Source organism: Pelobates fuscus, chromosome 3, assembly GCF_036172605.1.
Source record: "Pelobates fuscus isolate aPelFus1 chromosome 3, aPelFus1.pri, whole genome shotgun sequence".
Classification (NCBI taxonomy): Eukaryota; Metazoa; Chordata; class Amphibia; order Anura; family Pelobatidae; genus Pelobates; species Pelobates fuscus.
In genome coordinates, this window is record NC_086319.1 from 170,221,596 (window position 1) to 170,241,666 (window position 20,071).

At 41.8% G+C, this 20,071-nt stretch overlaps 1 protein-coding gene across 10 annotated transcripts in view; it reads right to left on the reverse strand.

Moving 5' to 3' along the window:
- Positions 1 to 20,071, reverse strand: part of ERC1 (ELKS/RAB6-interacting/CAST family member 1) — a 235,961-nt gene that overhangs the window by 142,654 nt on the left and 73,236 nt on the right. For 6 of the 10 annotated variants that reach the window (XM_063447684.1, XM_063447678.1, XM_063447679.1 and 3 more), the window contains exons 3-8: positions 18,811 to 19,227; positions 10,510 to 10,584; positions 9,472 to 9,627; positions 7,094 to 7,186; positions 6,006 to 6,173; positions 4,655 to 4,822 (exon numbers count right to left, since the gene is read on the reverse strand). In XM_063447684.1, coding sequence (XP_063303754.1) covers positions 4,655 to 4,822; positions 6,006 to 6,173; positions 7,094 to 7,186; positions 9,472 to 9,627; positions 10,510 to 10,584; positions 18,811 to 19,227 — 1,077 coding nt within the window. The remainder of the gene's footprint in view (positions 1 to 4,654; positions 4,823 to 6,005; positions 6,174 to 7,093; positions 7,187 to 9,471; positions 9,628 to 10,509; positions 10,585 to 18,810; positions 19,228 to 20,071) is intronic. The other 4 variants (XM_063447680.1, XM_063447681.1, XM_063447689.1 and 1 more) reach the window with 1 other exon arrangement.

A 20,071-nucleotide genomic window follows, 5' to 3' on the forward strand; every position in this document is an offset into this window, starting at 1 on the left:
TAAATTAAAATGCCCTCATGTAAAGAGAACTTTGCAGATTTCTGTTTCTTAAAGGACCGCTATAGTGCCAGGAAAACAAACTTTTTTTTCCTGGCACTATGTAGCCCTTAGGTCCCCCCACCCTCATGGCCCCACTCCTGCTGGGTTGAAGGGGTTAGAACCCCTTCAGCCACTTACCTTTATTCGTCCCCCCAAAAAACCCACTCAAGCAGGCGGAACACCCACAAGCACCGAGGGCGCAACCCCGACACGCCACATGCCGTTCTTCCAAGCGGCCAAGGCGCCACGGAAGAAACGGAAAACCGGGGCCTACTACACCACCCAAGGCCTGGACCTGGCAGCACTGTTCGGCGCATACTCACCGCCGGGTGCGATAGGAGACAGGCCGACACCTCAGGTCGCAACAGCCACCGAGATGGGATGCAGGTCCCAAAAATCGCCCCCACACACACCATCAGGGGCGCAGAATATTGGAGATATGCTCCAGAGGCAGCCTCTACCAAAAATGGCGCCGTCTGGGAGCAACAGGGCCGTGGATGCACAGGAGAATCCTCCACCGAGCGAGACCAACACACAGCCTGCCCAGCCACATGCAAGGCACACCACACAGGCTACAGAAGAGGGATCAGCCCCAGTCACCCAGAGGGATTTTCAAAACTTGGTGGGAGAAATTAAAACCCTGCTGGCGGCTAATGTGGCAGTTATAAAGGCAGACCTGCAGAGGGTCAATGACAAAGTGAGAACAGCAGAGGGAGACATTGCAGACCTCAAACAAGGTATGACCACAGTACAGGAAGCCATCCAACAACTACAAACCACGCAGCAATCACTCTTAATACACCAAGCCACGCTAGACGACAGATCAAGGAAAAACCATCTTAAGATAAGGGGCATCCCAGACACGGTAACCCCAGAGGAACTCCCACACTATGTGAGGCGATTGGTGGCTACCATCCTGCCAGCTGCACATGCCAAAAAAGTCTCCCTCGACGGGACCTACCGCCTGCCGAAGTCCAGCAAGGCCCCAGCAACAGCCGTACAGGACGCCATAGTGAGATGCTCACACTCCCACAACAAAATATCCATCTGGTCGGCGGTGCGTAGTAAGACGCCGCTCATCTTTGAAGGCGCTAGCCTCACCTTCTATCAGGACCTCACGAGGTCCACCCTGCAGTGGCGGAGATCTCTACAACCACTCACAAGCCAGCTAAGAGCAGCCGGTATTAAATATCGCTGGATGTCCCCAAGACTACTAGTGGTGGACCATGAAGGAACGTTACACAAGCTTTCGTCGCTGGCAGACGCCCCGACCCTCCTCACGGCACTGGGCATACCACCCCAGACGATAACCACCGACAGACGGACAAACTCACAGAGCTGGAATCCCTCCCAAGTTGCCCAGTTTATTCCAGGTGCCAACCCGGCCACTCACCCAGGGACTTGAACCCTTAAGAGACTACACCTGCTCGCAATGTGTTATGCCAGAGCCTGTTATAAGTAGTTTGTAGATAGTACGTAGATGTTACATAGGTGTTACAGCACTACACACACGACAGCCCCCTCAAAGGGAACCTACCACCCCTTGACCCACAACACCTGGAAACAGGGCACTACATAGCAAGAGACCGTCTCCACACGGGCCAGTCCTCCCCCCCCCCCCCCCCCCCCCGCTACCCCCTTGGTAAGGGGTATTACCTATGGCGGGCCAGTTCACCCACCTTCATTAAATACACGACATGCCACGATACGATAGCTCCAAAACGAACAGCCCGACCCGACACATCCACACTACCAATCCAGACAAATCACTGCACAATCTCAGAATACACACTCGCAACCACTCCTATAACCCATCCCAGCTACACCACAACATACACAATCAACCACTTAAAAAGTGCAAAACAATTATCGTAATGACTGACTTTAACCATACAAATGCTATATGTTGTTCAAATCCCGCTGCAGCTGTTGGGGCAAAGCGGAGAAACATGTTGGATGTTACCTTCAATATGCACGAAAAAAATAAAGAATTTAAAAAAAAAAAAAAAAATATTGTAATGATTACTGTAATAATTTTTTAAAAAATGTTTTGAGATGACAACTGTCCTTTAAGTGAATTTATATGTAAACTGTGTTCTTTCGGTTAGGTTAATTACTTAAACCCACTACCTTTCCTTTAATGGATTACCTGTATCTTGATTTATTAAAATAAATGCTCGACTGCTGTTGTGGATTATTTAAACGTTTAGCACTGGGTGGAGTCTGTTCTTCAAGTTCCTGTTTAATTTGCAGCACACTCTAGGTGGCTCGGACATGAGGACCAATGCTAGGAGACTTAAGCCCACCCAGCAGGGACATCCAATGAGGTAAACAACACCTACTATGGTTAATGCGGTTAAAGCTTGGATCTTCCTAAAGTGCCAGAAAGGTTGATGTATATAACTTTATTGCACTTAAACAGCACGGGTGAGTATGTTTACCTGAATTCCTGATATAGCTTTATGCACCAACCAACTAGGGCAGCAAAAAGAAATCTTTTGCTCAGTTAAATGTTTACACTAAACATCAAATCATTAGAAATCGCAAACAGGAATACATGACCCTGCAGCAGTGATTGGGTCCCAGTGTCTGAGCGCTCACAGATCCTGAAAATAAGGTGTGTTGGGACAGATGGAATATATTGCAATATTATAAAAGGAATCCGTGAAGCGACCATATGAACACAGACACGTAGAGTGCATGCTATTAGCCCAATTAGCATTTTCCAGGTCAGTAGTTCCATACAAAAGATTAAGACAAAATATTCACTGCAATGTGACACCAGCCAAGGCTTGCTTGGGTGAGAGGAGCGTCTGATCTCATGCCAGCTGGCCACACGTTGACTGTGGTGCACTACCCTCTGAGAATTGGGCAACATACAAGGACTGTCTGAGGTACGACCACATGAGGAGAGAGATTTAGAACTTAGAATCCTCATTTAGCAGTGCTTGGCAATCCAGTTGCATATAAATTACAATTAATATGGCTTTATACAAGACTACACATACTTCTAGAAGAATAACTTGACAAAGATGTGGACTTTCCTTGTAATTAGCACAGGACAGTTAACCTTAGTAGGAAATTGAAGGCATTCTGCAGAAGTCATTTGTATTCTACTTAATCTATCCCTTTTCCCTGACATGAATCCATGAATGTATAGATTTCATTTGAGTAAACCAACCTGTTACCTGGTGACTTGTGTAAAGAAACTGAAATCTGCAAAGTTCTCTTTCTGTGAGGGCATTTTAATACTTTCATTACAGCTATTTTTACATTTCGGGTAATTTCTCCTTTCTCTTGTTATGGTTATATGCAAATATACCACAGGTTTACAATTAAACGTTGTATTTCTTAAACTGTGTACTTAGTCTTTAAGAGATTCTGCAAACTGACCATTTGTTGGAGAATATTGTTTTCATGCAATGACCTCTTTAATGAATGACCTCTTACCCATATTAGTGAATATGGTGTTCATACGCAAGGACACCATTTTGTCCAAGGTTAGTGTAACAATTCAGGGAATTTCCCATGTCATGTGTAACCTTAAAGGACCACTATAGGCACCCAGACCACTTCAGCTCAATGAAGTGGTCTGGGTGCCAGGTCCATCAAGGGTTAACCCTGCAGCTGTAAACATAGCAGCAGTTTCAGAGAAACTCCTATGTTTACAATAGGGTTAATCCAGCCTCTAGTGGCTGTCTCATTGACAGCCACTAGAGGCGCTTCCGCGCTTCTCACTGTGAAAATTACAGTGAGAAGACGCTGACATCCATAGGAAAGCATTAATAAATGCTTTCCTATGGACCGATTGAATGTATGCGCGGATTAAGATGTTCCCATGTGAAATGACCAAGTTATGGCCTCATATCTTTGTGTGGTGTGTGTGTGTGTTAGCTAAACTGGCTCTCCAGCCGTAAACTACAACTCCCATGACCTTCTGCCAGCCTGGGTGATAGGTGCAGATGGTAATTTGTTTTTTATGTGAAGAGATGCATAATGCCTACCTAGAAGATGTCTGTACTATAATTCTGAACAACCTCCAACTGCTTGAATGATCTATTGTATCGCCCTACTTATTAAACAAGGCAGAAAGCGCTCTCCGCATTACTTACAAGATACAGGATTCCCCAAGAGTACTTACATTAAAAAATAAAAAGCCAGAAAAATTGGAACACATTAACATTTGAACAAAGAACTCCACCTAGTGGCCCAATGTAAATATGACATTACTTTTCTGTATTCAAGCATTAAAAGATCTACATCCCATCTTTGCTCTAAGATATAGATATATATATATATATATATATATATATATATATATATAGATATACCATACATTTTCGGTGGGGAAAAAAAAAATCATCTTAAAATTCTAAATTCATGAAGAAGGATGGGAATTACAGAGTATGAAAAACAGAGGAAGTAAGTTAGAGAGGCCAAGTGTATATAGTTTATATGCTCTGCTTACTTGTCGAAGACAATTTATGATGGACTGTTAATTTGTTCTTGACTTATAGGCTTCAACAGAAGCAATATAGCAAGAGCTGCTTTGCAAATTAGGTGGAAGCAATCATGGTATTAGATAACTCTATTCCAGGGCAATTTAAACCGTTACCTTCTTCTGCAATACATTGACTTTCCTCTCCTTTACATCCAGCATATCTTTCAGGTCGTGGATCTCCCCAGACAACGTGCCTTTTTCCTCTGACATCTCCTGAATCTGCTTTGTCTTCTTGTTCAACATGGTCTCTTTTTCTTCCAAGCGCAAACGGAGAGCATCCACCTATGTAGGTGAGAGACAAACAATAATAGACTTAACAATAATCAGATAGAATCCATGTAAATACACCATCTGCTCTAATTTAAAGTCTATTCGACTAACTTAAGGGCTGAATTTATACTCTGATTATACTCAGCAGGGCATAATTTTCACAGCCAAAGGCTAGTGGAAATGTTGAGAGTGATTGTGTGTGTGTACACACACACACACACACACACACAAGAGAGATAGATAGATCTCATGTATGCATCATGCCCATCTCTTTCAAAAACCCTTATAAGCAACACTCAAAGTACAATACCAGCAAAATAAATGTACATGTTATCTAATGTCCTTTTCTGTTTTGTTTTTTTACTAGTATTATATCTGCAATTTTTCATTTGAGTACACAGCCATTTTTTGTTTTACTTAACCCCTAAAGTGAGGAACAAAAAAGGTTATATTTTTTGGAAGGACCCAGTCATTTGCTCGCTGTATATTGGTTGCTTTAAGGATTGACTACCCATGGACTGAGGTCTGAGTGATTACCTGGCCAAAATAATTTTACAGCAACATAGTAAGGTTTATCCCTTACTATGGAGATTACATACTGTGCAAATCGACAGACTTGTGGGTGACTCAGTGGGATTGTCGACATTATGTTCAAAGCCTGGAAAAGTTGCAAATTAGAAATGTAACACTCTTAGCTCACTGGCTAAGAGTGTTAACCGAGTGCTCTCAGCCAAAGAGCTCTGCCCCTGCAGTGGTTATAAAAAGATATTTTAAATATTAGAAGGTTTTGATTTTTACATTAAAACTACTTTTTTCTTCTTGTTAAAATGAAATAAATAGAAATGCTGCAAAACTGACCCCTCATCCTTTATGATCTCTGGTCCAATCAGATGTTTACACTCCAGTGATTCTCTGCTAGTAGCATTAGCTGCCTTCAGTGCCTATACATGAGGTCAGCCAACATGACGACCTTTGTGCCTCTGGTGGTTTTCAATTTTTGGCAAGCTTCATCACACACCGGATAATGACGTCAAATGCAGCTAATGCTTCTCACACAGAGAGCTTCTCTTTCAGATGCAATGAACTGGTGGGTCAGAGTGATTGCTGTGCATGTGCCCTATTTTACTTAACCACATTATACCAGCTAGAACATTTCACCTGTTCTTAGCCACTAGACAGCTCACTCCATGCTTACCTCAGTTTGTAAAATAGCTGCTCGCTGCTCCTTTGCAGTCAGAGATTCTTTGAGGACCTCCACATGCTGTTTACTGTCAGAGAACTGGTTGGTCAGGGTCTCTAATTTAGTCTGTAAAGCCAGCAGTTCGGTGTCTTTACGGGAAAGCTCTTGTTTCACCTGTCCGATCTGTAAGGAGGCACCATGGATCAGAGGGAAAGATCAGACATTTAAAAATAAATTTTAAAAAAAGTTGCCAGAGGTTACCAGAGGGATAATATGCCAAATGTATAGCATAGGGTTTAAGTAACGTGGAAGGACACAAATACATAAAATTGGAATACATCTAAATGCATTTAAATAACAAACAACTGTAGCAGTTGGTAAAAAGAAGTCTAGTGCAGGAGCCCAGTGATCTAGTCAAAAACTTGCCAATACTATGAATTTAGTATAATATTGGCACACTGTTGGCACTCCAGATGATGTAGACTACATAGAGCATGATATTGATATGTGTTCGAAATGTACTGAAGTGTTCTGAAGGGAATGGCATGAATTGTCAACAACTGGGAAACGGAAAATAAGAAACCAAGATTAAATTCTACTAGTCGATGGCTAGTGGAAAATTTGAGCTCTTTTAAATAGTACAGCCGGAAGTAATGGACATGGCAAGTAACCTGTTTGGGCCCCTGCGCAAAAAAGAAACACAATGATAGATTTTGGTCTTGATCAACCTTTTTAAGTATTTTTGTCCTTTTAGCCACACCCTCAAGCAAGTTATCCCAAGCCACAGGACCACCAATTCATAAGAGACATTCGAATATGGTGCAAATGGCAACTTTAGAAAAGTACGTTCACAATATAAGTCAGTTGATACAATTACTCCCACCTTTTTGTATAGCCTTGTAAAGGTACCCAGCAATCAAGTTGTTAAAAAAGTGACTAAGAAACTGATTAGAACATTTGAGTAAAGAGGTTAATAAGTGAGGTTAGAAAGATCTAAAAAAATAAAATAGAAAAAATAACTTTTTTTGGACAGGGTTAGGCAGGTGTAGTTAGAGGCAGTGACAAAAGAAGTAAAATCCGGCAGACAGAATGACGGGCCTTACACTAGACAGCTCGGGCTGCAGAGCTGACACCTTCTTCCTCAAGTCGTCCACCTGACTCTCTTTTGCGCTCAGTTCCTCTTTCAGTTGCTCTACCTGCCATGACATCAGCTTGATTATAAAGGCAGAGAACAGATACTACTATCTCTAAATATATAATCTGGTAGAGCAACAATAACGAGCCAAAACTCCCAAATAAATGTCAGAGAGATTTATTCCATCAGTGTAAAACCGGCAACGCTTTGACTTGAGAATCTTTGTGAAGCTTGACAAGTCGAGTCGAAACATTGCCGGTTCCACACTGGTTACGTTGGTGTTGTGGCTCCTTATTGTTACTCTACTGCATGTAAGGTAATTAGAAAGAGACCTTGGAGATTTGCACCCAAATTTCTAGTGGAGTGCTGACTCCCTATTGTTTTGTACAGTGTAAATATATAATCAGGGCAGGGCTCAGCATTTCAAGACCGCACTATGATTGAGAGTCCTAAAAGTTACCCCCCACTGCAAACCTGAAGGATCCAATGCACACTCAGCGAGTGTGTGAATTTCTACTCTCTAGGGCTTTTCACTTCTCAATGGCTAGTTGGCAAAGAGAAATTGTCCTGATCTGTGTCTAACAATTATGCTGGAACCTTAATTTCAATTATTTAATCAGTGTGTTAACAGAATTAAGGACATGTGTGTTGAACACCTTATAATAACTACCTTATCAAAATATATGTGCAAACAGGGATGTGCAATCTGTCAGTCTGTTTTTTTCAATCGACGCTCAATGTATGTTCCTCGGTTGTATTTTATTTTTTCCCTTGCTTATCAAAGCAGCACTCGAATTTCTGTTCTTTTTGTTTATCTTTCCTTCTATTTTGTTATCCTATGTCCATGTTTTTTAAAGTTTGCCCATCTATTCAATTGATTGATGGAACGTGGGCAAATTAGATTGGAAATTGAAAAATAACCTTGCTCAGGCTCTCTCTCTCTGTATGAATACAAACTAAAAACTTAAAATAAATAAAAGCAAGGGTAAACAGAGGGATAATATATATATATATATATATATATATATATATATATATATATATATATATATATATATATAAATATATATAAAATAACAAAAAGCATCTCTACCCCAAAACAAAAATCCCCAAAAGCAAATAATCCCCCCCCCCAAAAGGTGCTGCATTAAAAGGGGCACACTCAACACGATAACCACTACAGCTCATTGTTGTTGTCATGGCACTAGAAGGCTTCAGAGACACTATCCCCCCAGTTCTGTGTCAAACGGTTTTCAAAAAGTTTTACACTAATTAAGTGTCCTTCAGATACCAATAACTCGCCTCATATTGGATTGCACATACAAAACTACAGGCGTCAGCTGACACACACAGCCAATCACTGGTGTCCTAATTTGGTCAAAAATGTTAATATAAATGTGGGACTTCCACGTCAGCAATCTAGTGAGCAAGGGGCTAGGCTACAGCCTCCTAGCAGCATAACCATTACAGACTGCGGTGGTAATGGTGATTAGAGTGCTTCTTTAAATGACGCAAACCATGCTTTCTTTAACTACAGGTGTATAATAAACTTGCTAAATGCAGATTTTGTTGCCAGAACAACAACCAAAGACTAAATCTTTAATTTGACTATGAGAAAACCACCATATCTATCCACTTTCTTATACATTAAAGGGAGATGTCCAGTACTTTCAACACTAAAGAGCATAGCACCAAAACACCTCTTGATTTCACTAAAGCCAGTTTATATGGAGAAACCACTGCCTTCAAATAGGTAGCTATGCGTATGGTATACAAGTATCAGAGCTGGCTAAACAGGCAGCACACAAATAAGCACCTTTAAATTGCATATTATAATAATATTTTCTTTGAGTCCTGAGAGTTGGCCATACAAGTCGTGTGTTGGCTCCTAGAATCTGAGTATTCAATATCAATTCCCCACTATCAAGAGAGCCAAGAGAGAAGTTTACTAAGTGATGGTGAGTTTAGAATAAACAAATCTCACAGCTGCTCATAATGAAAACTTAGCCAACTGTTAACGAATATCAAGTTTACCATTACAAGGTGGATTGTGCACAACTCCCTGAGAAAAAAGTTAGAGAATGGAGCTATGAAGTCTCTGTGTTTCATGCAGAATATTGGCTCTAGAATGGAAAGGGGTCCTTCTACAACTACAATGATTTACATAGCGCCAACAGTTTCCATAGCGCTGTACAATAAGTATCTAATTTTAACAAAAAATTGGACATTCTGGAACAGCAGGTGATGAGGGCCCTGTCAAAACCGATTCACTTCTCCACCATATTACTCTATTCATGGCTAAGATAGCTCTATATGTCAGAACATATGGAAGCATGCAAGGCTCACCTTGTTCTTCATAAACTTAGAGTGGCTGCGATAAACTTCCATCTGCTTCATCTCTTCCTCACGTTCTTCTGTACTAAGAGCTCCATTAGATTTGAGCATCTGGATCTCCTCCTCCATGTCCCGAAGACCTCGCTCCATAGATGTGATTTTAGAATCCTGTGGAAAAGAGCAGGTGGTTTAAGACCAACAAGTTAAATTTTTAAGGCTCTTCAGCCATTAGCCTAGGCAGAAAAATACATAAAGCAGACGCTAACTGGTTATTCTAGAGGGAATTATTAACCAAATAGCTGCCCATCCAATCAATTAGACTGGAAGGACCCGACCAGTCAAAGACAGAATTACATGGGACAGATGAGGGGGGGGGAGAAAAAAGAAAGAAAGAAAATTGTACCAATAGGCAGACACCCTAGCCACTAATAAATTACTGCTGGTTATACTTGCAAATGTCACATTAAACAGTCTTGTTTAGATTAACCACCCAATCATGAAAAAAAACTATTACACAGTCCAATAGGCAAGCTATACTTTCAAATGTAGTCACTTAAATCACTAGATTTCATTGATTTGAAGTTGTACAAGGCAATATATTTCTAGTGTAAAAAGACCTGAAGATAGATATATACCTTGTAAATTAAAATTATGAATAACATATACAAAACACAACTCACTTTGATGGACGCAACCCAAGCATTCAGATGTATCTTACTAGGAAGGCTTAAGAAACTTTTTCAAAACTTAATAGAACACCTTAGTTGTACAGAGTTTGATTGGTTTGCAATGTATTTCCAATGTAGCAGTATTGGGTGTAAGATGCACTACCCTGTTTCCACTCTATGATCTTTGAGAGATTGTCTGCCACAGGTTTTCTATTTTATACGGAAAGCTTAGATATATATATAGATATATCTCTATCTAAATCTGGCCATACCATTTTTTTGTTACTCAGTGTTTTGAATATATACTGCATCTTTGAATCCTGTTATGTAGATGAAATCGTATGTTTCAATTCAAGTTCCCAGCACACACCACAGTTCATACCTTCATCTCGATAACGGTCTGAAGGGCTTTAGTTTTGGCAGAATCTGGAGCATTTTCAAAGCGCCGGTGCATCTCCTGCAGGTGGGAACAAAAGACTAATGAGAAGTGCTCCTGCAGCTTCACTGAAAATCTAATTATATAACTGATCAGAGTTGTGCCGTCAGCCTTAAACTCAGTGCTTATCAGAGCTGCAATACCTGACCCACAAACTGAGCCAAACAAAAGATGTTTTACACCAGTCCCTAGAGTGACAACTACTGGTTACCAGGAGAGCTTTTACTACCCGCCTTCCTGGGGCAGGACTGGCTCCGAATTCCCAGGGGTTAGTTAATTGGAGACAAAGCTGAGGACCAACAAGAACTTTCTCTATTAACCCTTTCAATGGCATGCAAAATCTCAAAAGTATACAGTCACACACCTTATATTTATTATACAAAGGCTATCAGGTATTTGGCTGATATCAGATCAATATATGGTCAGTTACTTGTTCTGCTTCCGTTTGCTGTAAATTTAGAGTCAGGATGAGACCGGTGGTGATCTAATCTAAATCTAAAAGCGTATTGTTCAACAGTACATAGTCCTCCTTCTCCACTGCAGTGTGTTAATGGAAAAAAACACAACACAAGGAATGTTTATTTTTGATCCAATATTCTTTCTATATTCGTAGGTATGGGTAATAAAATGAGCCATAGCTACCAGTAATGAGATATGGAATACATTGTACAACACTGTTATATGCTGTTGCTTTATAAACCAGAATTATTTCTCTAGCTCTCTGATGTTAAACACTCATCGTCTATCTTTTGATTGTAAGCTCGTTTAAACAGGATCCTCATCAACCTATTGTTCCTGTATATTTTGTAATAGTCTAATTTATTGTGAAATTTCCCCCCTTAAGAATATTGCAAAGCCCTGCAGAATAAGTTGGCGCTATATAAATGCCATCAATAATTATTCACTTGCGACCAGGACTGTATTTTTTCCCCTGATTCTCTAAGGATCTTAAGTTAAGGCAGGTGAAAAACAGGAAGCACCTGAGTCTACATTACTTTGCAACAGTCTGCGAATTTACGATGGATTCTCCAAATCAAAAAATCCTTGGATTGATAAACACTGAGGTTCCAGACTAGGAGAGTGTGTGAAAAGATATCCTGTTTTGTCAAACCTTACAGAGCATTGATGGTTTTAATCTAGCAGGGTAATCATAAACATAGGAAATTAGGCTGGATATCTAGGGCTAATTTAATTATTAATTTATTATTTATATAGCGCCATCAGATTCCGTAGCGCTGTACAATGGGTGGACTAACAGACATGTAATTGTAACCAGACAACTGGACGTACAGAAACAGAGAGGTGGAGGGCCCTTCTCAATGAGCTTACATTCTAGAGGGGAGCACAAGTCACAGAGTCTTTAAAAAGGTCACTGATTTTTCATAAATTGTTTTTGGGGTTTGCTTTTGCAAAACAAATGAGAACCAAGTGCCACATATAGAAATCATTCTTTATCTTTCTGATGCTTTTAAAGCAGGTCGGTCAAAAGAAAAATTATTATTTTTGTAAGCAGCATATAAAAGAAGTAATTACTGTCTTGTGTATATGTTGTTTAAACAGAAGACGATATAACAAATATAAGTGACAAGGCAGTCTTCTGTTCTCAAACATTACAGATAGTATATGACAATACCGTTTTCCAATCTCACACTTACAAACTCCTGTTGAGGACAAAGCATGCATCTTAATTATTAACATATACAAAGAGCAGTAGTTAATGTAAATGGAACAGGAATGCACACACCAAAAAAAAAAAAATGTATGTATGTGTGTGTGTGTGTAATATATATATATATATATAAAATTATATAATACTGTCCAATGCTTGCACTCCTGTAAAGATGTAGGTATAGCCCGGTGCTTGTCAGCAAAATGTATAGAGATCGAAGGTAGGAAAAGCACTCCAAGGACTTCTTTCAATGTAGAAAATAAGTAAATTTTATTCGGCAACTGCCATGAAAACTTCAACGTTTCAGTCCTTAGTCAGGACTTTCGTCAGGATCCTGACGAAAGTCCTGACACAGGACTGAAACGTTGAAGTTTTCATGGCAGTTGCCGAATAAAATTTACTTATTTTCTACATTGAAAGAAGTCCTTGGAGTGCTTTTCCTACCTTCGATCTCTATCTATCTATCTATCTATCTAAAATAATTTTCTCATCTAAATCCCTTAGGTAAAAAAGTGAAGTTTCAAGCAAGTGATTATTTGCCCAAGACACCCTTTATGTACGGACATATTCAAAATAACAGAATCTGTGTATTAGAAAACTTCTTTCTTAGTCCAAACATCTTGCGCCTTTTAACTACCATCAATGGAATTAGGTAATAAACAGATTTAAAAATGCTTGGTACTACTGTATACACATGTCTCTGTCAAACTGATTTTAATCCCCAGTACTCAAACTAAAAAATTACAGAATCAACCTTTTTATTTCTAAAAATCTAACATGCAGCTAAGATTTAATATAATTTTTTCCCACATGGCTTCTCCATTTTGGCGTCATATTTTCTTAAATCATGACACATGATATGTGCGGTTCATCTGAAGTTGTATTTACCCAATTGTAAGAACTGCTAATTAACAGTTGATGGTTATGTCCTGATATGTAAAACCATAGAGTTTAGAGAGGGTGCACTTTTTTTCCAATGACTGTAGCCATTTCAAAATTGTCCTTGGTGTTGTACTGATAAAATCCACCAGATGGCTGTCTTCTTCCATAAAGCAACAGTCTAGAGTTAGATGCTCACTGTCTGTTGAAAGTATAGTACATTGCTATACAAAATGACATGATATCTCTATATGTATAATTCCACTTAATCCATACATTGTGCTAGCCAAATTACAAATGATAGACAGGCAGACCCTAGACATCTAAGAAGCAAAAACAACCTTCGCTTAAATAAGAGGGTTTTGGTGTTCCCTTATAGTCTCAACTGTTCAATTATCGGCATTTAGGAGTTAAATCACTCTCACACATACTGCATTGAGGGGTGTATGTGTATGTGTGTGTGTGTGTGTGTGTGTGTTTGTGTGTGTGTGTGTGTGTGTGTGAGAGAGGGGTGCTGTGTGTGTGTGTGTGTGTGAGAGGGGTGCTGTGTGTGTGTGTGTGAGAGAGGGGTGCTGTGTGTGTGTGTGTGTGTGTGAGAGAGGGGTGCTGTGTGTGTGTGTGTGTGTGTGAGAGAGGGGTGCTGTGTGTGTGTGTGTGAGAGGGGTGCTGTGTGTGTGTGTGTGTGTGTGTGAGAGAGAGAGGGGTGCTGTGTGTGTGTGTGTGAGTGTGTGAGAGAGAGGGGTGCTGTGTGTGTGTGTGTGAGTGTGTGAGAGAGAGGGGTGCTGTGTGTGTGTGAGTGTGTGAGAGAGAGGGGTGCTGTGTGTGTGTGTGTGTGAGTGTGTGAGAGAGAGGGGTGCTGTGTGTGTGTGTGTGTGTGTGAGAGAGAGGGGTGCTGTGTGTGTGTGTGTGTGTGTGTGTGAGAGGGGTGCTGTGTGTGTGTGTGTGTGAGAGAGGGGTGCTGTGTGTGTGTGTGTGTGAGAGAGGGGTGCTGTGTGTGTGTGTGTGTGAGAGAGGGGTGCTGTGTGTGTGTGTGTGTGAGAGAGGGGTGCTGTGTGTGTGTGTGTGTGAGAGAGGGGTGCTGTGTGTGTGTGTGAGGGGGGGAAGGGGTGCTGTGAGTGGGGGGGGAAGGGGTGCTGTGAGTGGGGGGGGAAGGGTTGCTGTGAGTGGGGGGGGAAGGGGTGCTGTGAGTGGGGGGGGGAAGGGGTGCTGTGTGTGGGGGGAAGGGGTGCAGAGGTGCTGTGTGGGGGGTTGGGGGGGAGAGGTGCTGTGTAGGGGTGCTGTGTGGGGGGTAGGGGTGCTGTGTGGGGGGGAAGGGGTGCTGTGTGGGGGGGAAGGGGTGCTGTGTGGGGGGGAAGGGGTGCTGTGTGGGGGGAAGGGGTGCTGTGTGTGGGGGAAGGGGTGCTGTGTGTGGGGGAAGGGGTGCTGTGTGTGGGGGGGAAGGGGTGCTGTGTGTGGGGGGGAAGGGGTGGTGTGTGTGGGGGGAAGGGGTGGTGTGTGTGGGGGGAAGGGGTGGTGTGTGTGGGGGGAAGGGGTGGTGTGTGTGGGGGAAGGGGTGCTGTGTGTGGGGGGAAGGGGTGCTGCGTGGGGGGGGAAGAGGTACTCTGTGTGGGGGGTAGGGGTACTCTGTGTGGGGGGTAGGGGTACTCTGTGTGGGGGGTAGGGGTACTCTGTGTGGGGGGTAGGGGTACTCTGTGTGTGGCGTAGGGGTACTCTCTGTGGGGGGCGTAGGGGTACTCTCTGTGGGGGGCGTAGGGGTACTCTCTGTGGGGGGCGTAGGGGTACTCTCTGTGGGGGGCGTAGGGGTACTGTGTGGGGGGGAGTAGGGGTACTGTGTGGGGGGAGTAGGGGTACTGTGTGGGGGGAGATGGGGTACTGTGTGGGGGGAGTAGGGGTACTCTGTGTGGGGTAGGGTGGGGGTACTCTGTGTGGGGTGGGGTAGGGGTACTGTGTGTGGGGGGGAGTAGGGGTACTGTGTGGGGGGGGAGTAGGGGTACTGTGTGGGGGGGGAGTAGGGGGGAAGGGGTGCTGTGTGAGGGGAGTAGGGGTACTGTGTGTGGGGGGAGTAGGGGTACTGTGTGTGGGGTGGGGGGTAGGCGTAAAGGTGTTTTAAAAAAAAAAAAAGTATGGTAAATCCGTATAAAATAAATAAAAAGTATGGTAAATCCGTATCCCCCCTCCTTCTTCTCTTTAATGAAGGGGGGGGGGGGCACAGCCATGGTAACACGCGGCAACGCTCCACACAGCATCGCGCTGGAGGACAGGGGAGCTGCTTCACAGATCCCTCCCCCTGCCTCCCGACACGGACCCGTTTCGGGCAGGCAGGCGCCTACTCTGCATTGCTGGCAAACCTATGGCCGCGTGTCCACAGAGAGGGCCCGGCGTGCCACCTGTGCCATAGGTTCGCCATCACTGCTATAGGGTCTTTGTGTCCCCCCTTCCCTAAGGGTCCCCCTCCCGCCGGGCTGAAGGGGGAGGAAGGGGTTATATTATTACCTTTCTCCAGCGCCGGTCTCCCTCGGCGCTGGGGATTCTCCTCCCTCTTCCGACATCATCCGGTGAATGCGCATGCATGTCAGTCCGTCCATAGGAAAGCATTTCTCAATGCTTACCTATGGACGTTGGCGTCTTCTCACTGTGAAAATCACAGTGAGAAGCGCCTCTAGCGGCTGACAATGAGGCAGCCACTAGAGGCTGGATTAACCCTAATGTAAACATGCTATGTTTACAGCTGCAGGGTTAACCCTAGATGGAGCTGGCACCCAGACCACTTAATTGAGCTGAAGTGGTCTGGGTGCCTATAGTGGTCCTTTAATGAAACTACAGGGACACAGTATATACACCAAAAGTGCTTCATTAAGCCAACAGTGCTTTGGTGCTTACAGTTTAAAAAAAAAAAAACAAAAAAAAAAAAACACTGTAGGCATGATACAGAAATTTATGATGGATCAATCATCCAAAGGATAACCAGAGGTTCCTAATTAGATATACGAGCGTTTGGGAGAACCGATAATAAAACCGCAGACACTTTGTCATTTGTTGTTCAAAATCATCTTCTCAATCTTTAATGGGAGAGCATCGTATATATAAAATGGCAATTAATCTACTGCAAAAGGGGGGAATAAAAATAAGACCAAAGAAACAATGGCTTACTTGAAAGTGTTATCTAAACTATGCAAGGTTAAAGCAAATGTAACATTTCAAGAGAAAAAAAACAGCTGCAGTAACTGCTGACTGAAGCAGAAGAAATTATCTTTAACCCCTGCAGATATGGAAGTACTTTACTATAGCTGTAAGCCTTTATGAACCTTTTATCTATGACAGGAACCATAACTACTTCAATGGTTTGAAGTCTGTGTGTTCTGGGTTCTGTATTAAATAATTTGCACAACTTTTAGTACAAGTTCTTGGTTCCTGGCAGCCTGAAGCTTGGCCTCCAATGGCAAAATGGTGGATGCGGAACTATGCTTACAGCTTGAGCCATCTCAAAAACAGTGATGGGACAGTGATTGGCATGGAGGTCTTACCGGAGGACTGCCACTGGGTAGGTTAAAAAAAAAAAAAAAAAAAATTTAAAATCTCCCACCGCCCCTTTCCTTCCCTTGCCAACATAAAGCCTCAATCCAGAGCTGGTAAAAAATGACCACACCCTTAGACGAACGGTAGCTTAGGAGAGGCACATATAGTGAATTCACTAACATATTGCTGTGCAATGAAGACCTTTGTGGGTGGCAGGTACACTTTAAAAGATGTACCACATGTTCAATATTAACGTTACCATATATATTTTTAAATGTCCAATGCCTATCCGGAAATGCATTTCTTTTGTACTGTAAAAATTTGCTGTTGTATAATGTGCTCCTTTCAAAAAAACAAACAATTCCCCCATTTTGGCTAAAACTTGCAGTTTCTTTGTCAATTTTGCAGTTTATTATTTACTTTCTTTTGGTCACAGATGTTTGGGGAAGTTGAAGATCAAATAGTATTAAGTCTTCAAAAAGATGCTCCACCTCTTAATTTAAAGATTAAAGAGAAAATGTCATCCACTAGGAGTTCAAAAAGAAACATTTCATCTAAAAGACTGTGTATTAATAGGGCCCTGTCACAGCTGAGGCACTGAGAAGTAGCACAGTAGATTATTTGATGCACAAAAAAAAATAATGGGTATTCGTTAGCCTACATATAACCTTGCTCAACATCCAACAACTAGAATGGGCTGCACACACTAGGCACTGTGAGATGCTGCTTGTGGGTAGATTATGCACATAGATTTTCTTATATACCTCATAAGAAATAGGCAAGACCACGAGAAGCATTTACAGGCAGACTGTATGCATAGTATTTAATATGTATATGAGACCCATGAAGGAGCTGGGGAAAATGAAAAAAGAAAAATATAAAAAATGAACATGAAACTCAACATGTAAAGCACGGAAATTGTATTTATTTTAGTGCGCTAATGGCAACCAGTGCTAAATGATTATTTGTAGGGTCCCTGTCTGTAAACCAAAAGACCACCAGGGAACCAAGTCATCGGTTTCCCCACTGACAAGGTAAAAAGGAGGTTCTGTAGAGCATCCAAGCAACTGCACTCCTCTTCCAATACCTGCTGTTTCCTCAATAGTTATCACATTAGAGTTCTTTTCAAAGCACAAAATAAATTATACTAAACTCTTTGTATAAGTATAGTAAATAGTTTCTTGAACACACGTCTTGACCTGCTGATCAAAATGCTGCCAAGGAACTAATTGTCCCTACACAAGGTAGTCTAGAATTTAAAAAAAAAAAAAAAAAATGAATAAAAAGATGTCCTAACAATGGTCTCCAGCTCCCACAATGTAAATTATGACAGCAATACATACACAATTGTGGAGGTGGGAGTCATTGTTTTGGCACAGAACTGGCGATGACATGGAGATATGGATATAGTGACGTGTCAAGTGTGATGACTGGGACTGCCTGGCAAATAGGCATCTCTTCCATTTATGCCAAAATACTAAAAAGTTAAGGATCTTGGTTGCAGGAATCAAAAAACATTGAAAGCATCAGCTCTCTGCCATCAAAGGGGTTAATTCAATGCACAGTCTGTGACTCCCTGGGAATGGAAGCCATAGGAGGGAGGAGGAAGATTAACATCCAGCCCAGTCTCTCCTACCTCCAGCCTCACTGTCTGCTTAGCCAAATGCTATTTACAGTAGGGGAGAAAAAGCATTTATCTAGCAGCAGCCATAGCAACAGTTGCCATGGAAACAGGAAAGCAGTCTTCTTTGTGAATCCTGTGTGAGTGAGCAAGTGAGTGAGCAGCACGGGGAGAGCTGAGCATATTAACCCCCCATGTACAACTGGGACAATGACCCAGTGAGAACTATGGGAAATTACAGGACACTTTACAGTTAACATCAATTGTTCTTCTGAATGGGTTTTCAATCTATCTTAGCATCATTGACACACTCTAACCTCCAGTGTTAACTGTATAGAGCAAAATGTTGTCTGCCTACCATCACAATCCTAAGTGAACACCATAAGCAACAACAAACCTTTATAGTTTGTACTTTCAGAATCTTATTTTTATTTGAAAAATTCCCATCCAGCATATTTATTAATAGCAAAGTTAATAGCGGGTAACTTAGTTTGGACTAGGAGGGCAGAAAATCAAAAGCAAGTAGAAGATGTAATGTACATCACATTCTCTTTTCCCTTACCTCTCGGAGGATGCTGTTCTCCTTTTCTTTCTGATCAAGAAGGCTTTCAAGGTGATATACATGCATCTCTGCCTCTGCCAGCCTTCTCGTCCTCTCGTGGTCTTCATCCATTACTTTGGAGGAGATGCCCTTGCTTTGAAGCATCTCCAACAGCTTCTTAATGGACTCATCTCTTGCATTTAGGGTTTGCTTCTGAGTTTCGATTCGCAGTTCCATCTCCTCCAAAGTCTTGCGCAGAAGGAACAATTCTTTTGCCTGGCGGTCATGCTCTGTATGTAGTAAGCGGAAGTTTTCCTCTGTAAGATCTCCGGTAAAAGGCTCTTTGGGACGATTCCCACTATCCTGCTGAAATAACTGATTGAGATCCCGCTGGATTCGCAGCTCATCCTGCATAGCTTGGATGGTCATTTGTAGGTGCTATAAAAGAAACAAAAATGAAGTGTCAAAGGATGATCAGAGTACACACCAATAAATTAATCAGATTTAAGCACTGCAGTAAAGAGGGTGTTGAAATAAACCATTAATTGTTTTTTGTTAAAATGCTCAAAATCAAATACAGTAAACCAAAGAACTTCATTCAAACACTCACTGTACTATAATCACTACATATAAGCCGAAGTGATTATGGTGCACAGGGTGGCCCTTTTAGGCTACATATGTCATGTTTGTCACAATGTACTTGCTTATGTGGTTTTATACAATAGAATTTGGAGGGCTTCAAACAGGTCTACGCCCTAATAACGATACACATGAATTTTACCTATATTTGTCCATATGTTCTACACAAAATTAGATACTTTCACGTATCTTTTTTTTTTTTTTTTAATATTGCTTTCTATCTTTTAACACATTATCTTTACAATGTATTTAAAAAAAAAAAAAAAACACACAGCTGGTTGATTCCAGCTTACTGTAGCCCTTTAAGTGAAACAAGATTATCCTTTCATGCATCCTTGTTGCTGCTTTCAAAACACATTAAGAAAAAAAAACTATACAGGCTGGTCTCTCATTTGCTGCTCATGTCTAATAAGGAAGTTGCTTGTGAAAAGTCAAAGCTGCAAAAAAAAAAAATCCCCCCTTTTTAGCAAATCCAAGGAGTCTGAATGTGTCGAAAATCAGCATGATATGGAACCATAACCTACAAAAACTCTTAAAGGGACAATTTAACCACCAAAATGACAACTGAATTTATTAAATTTGGTGGAATGACCCTGTCCCAGCAATCTGGCAAATGTAAGCACTGCCACTTGTGAGAAACAGC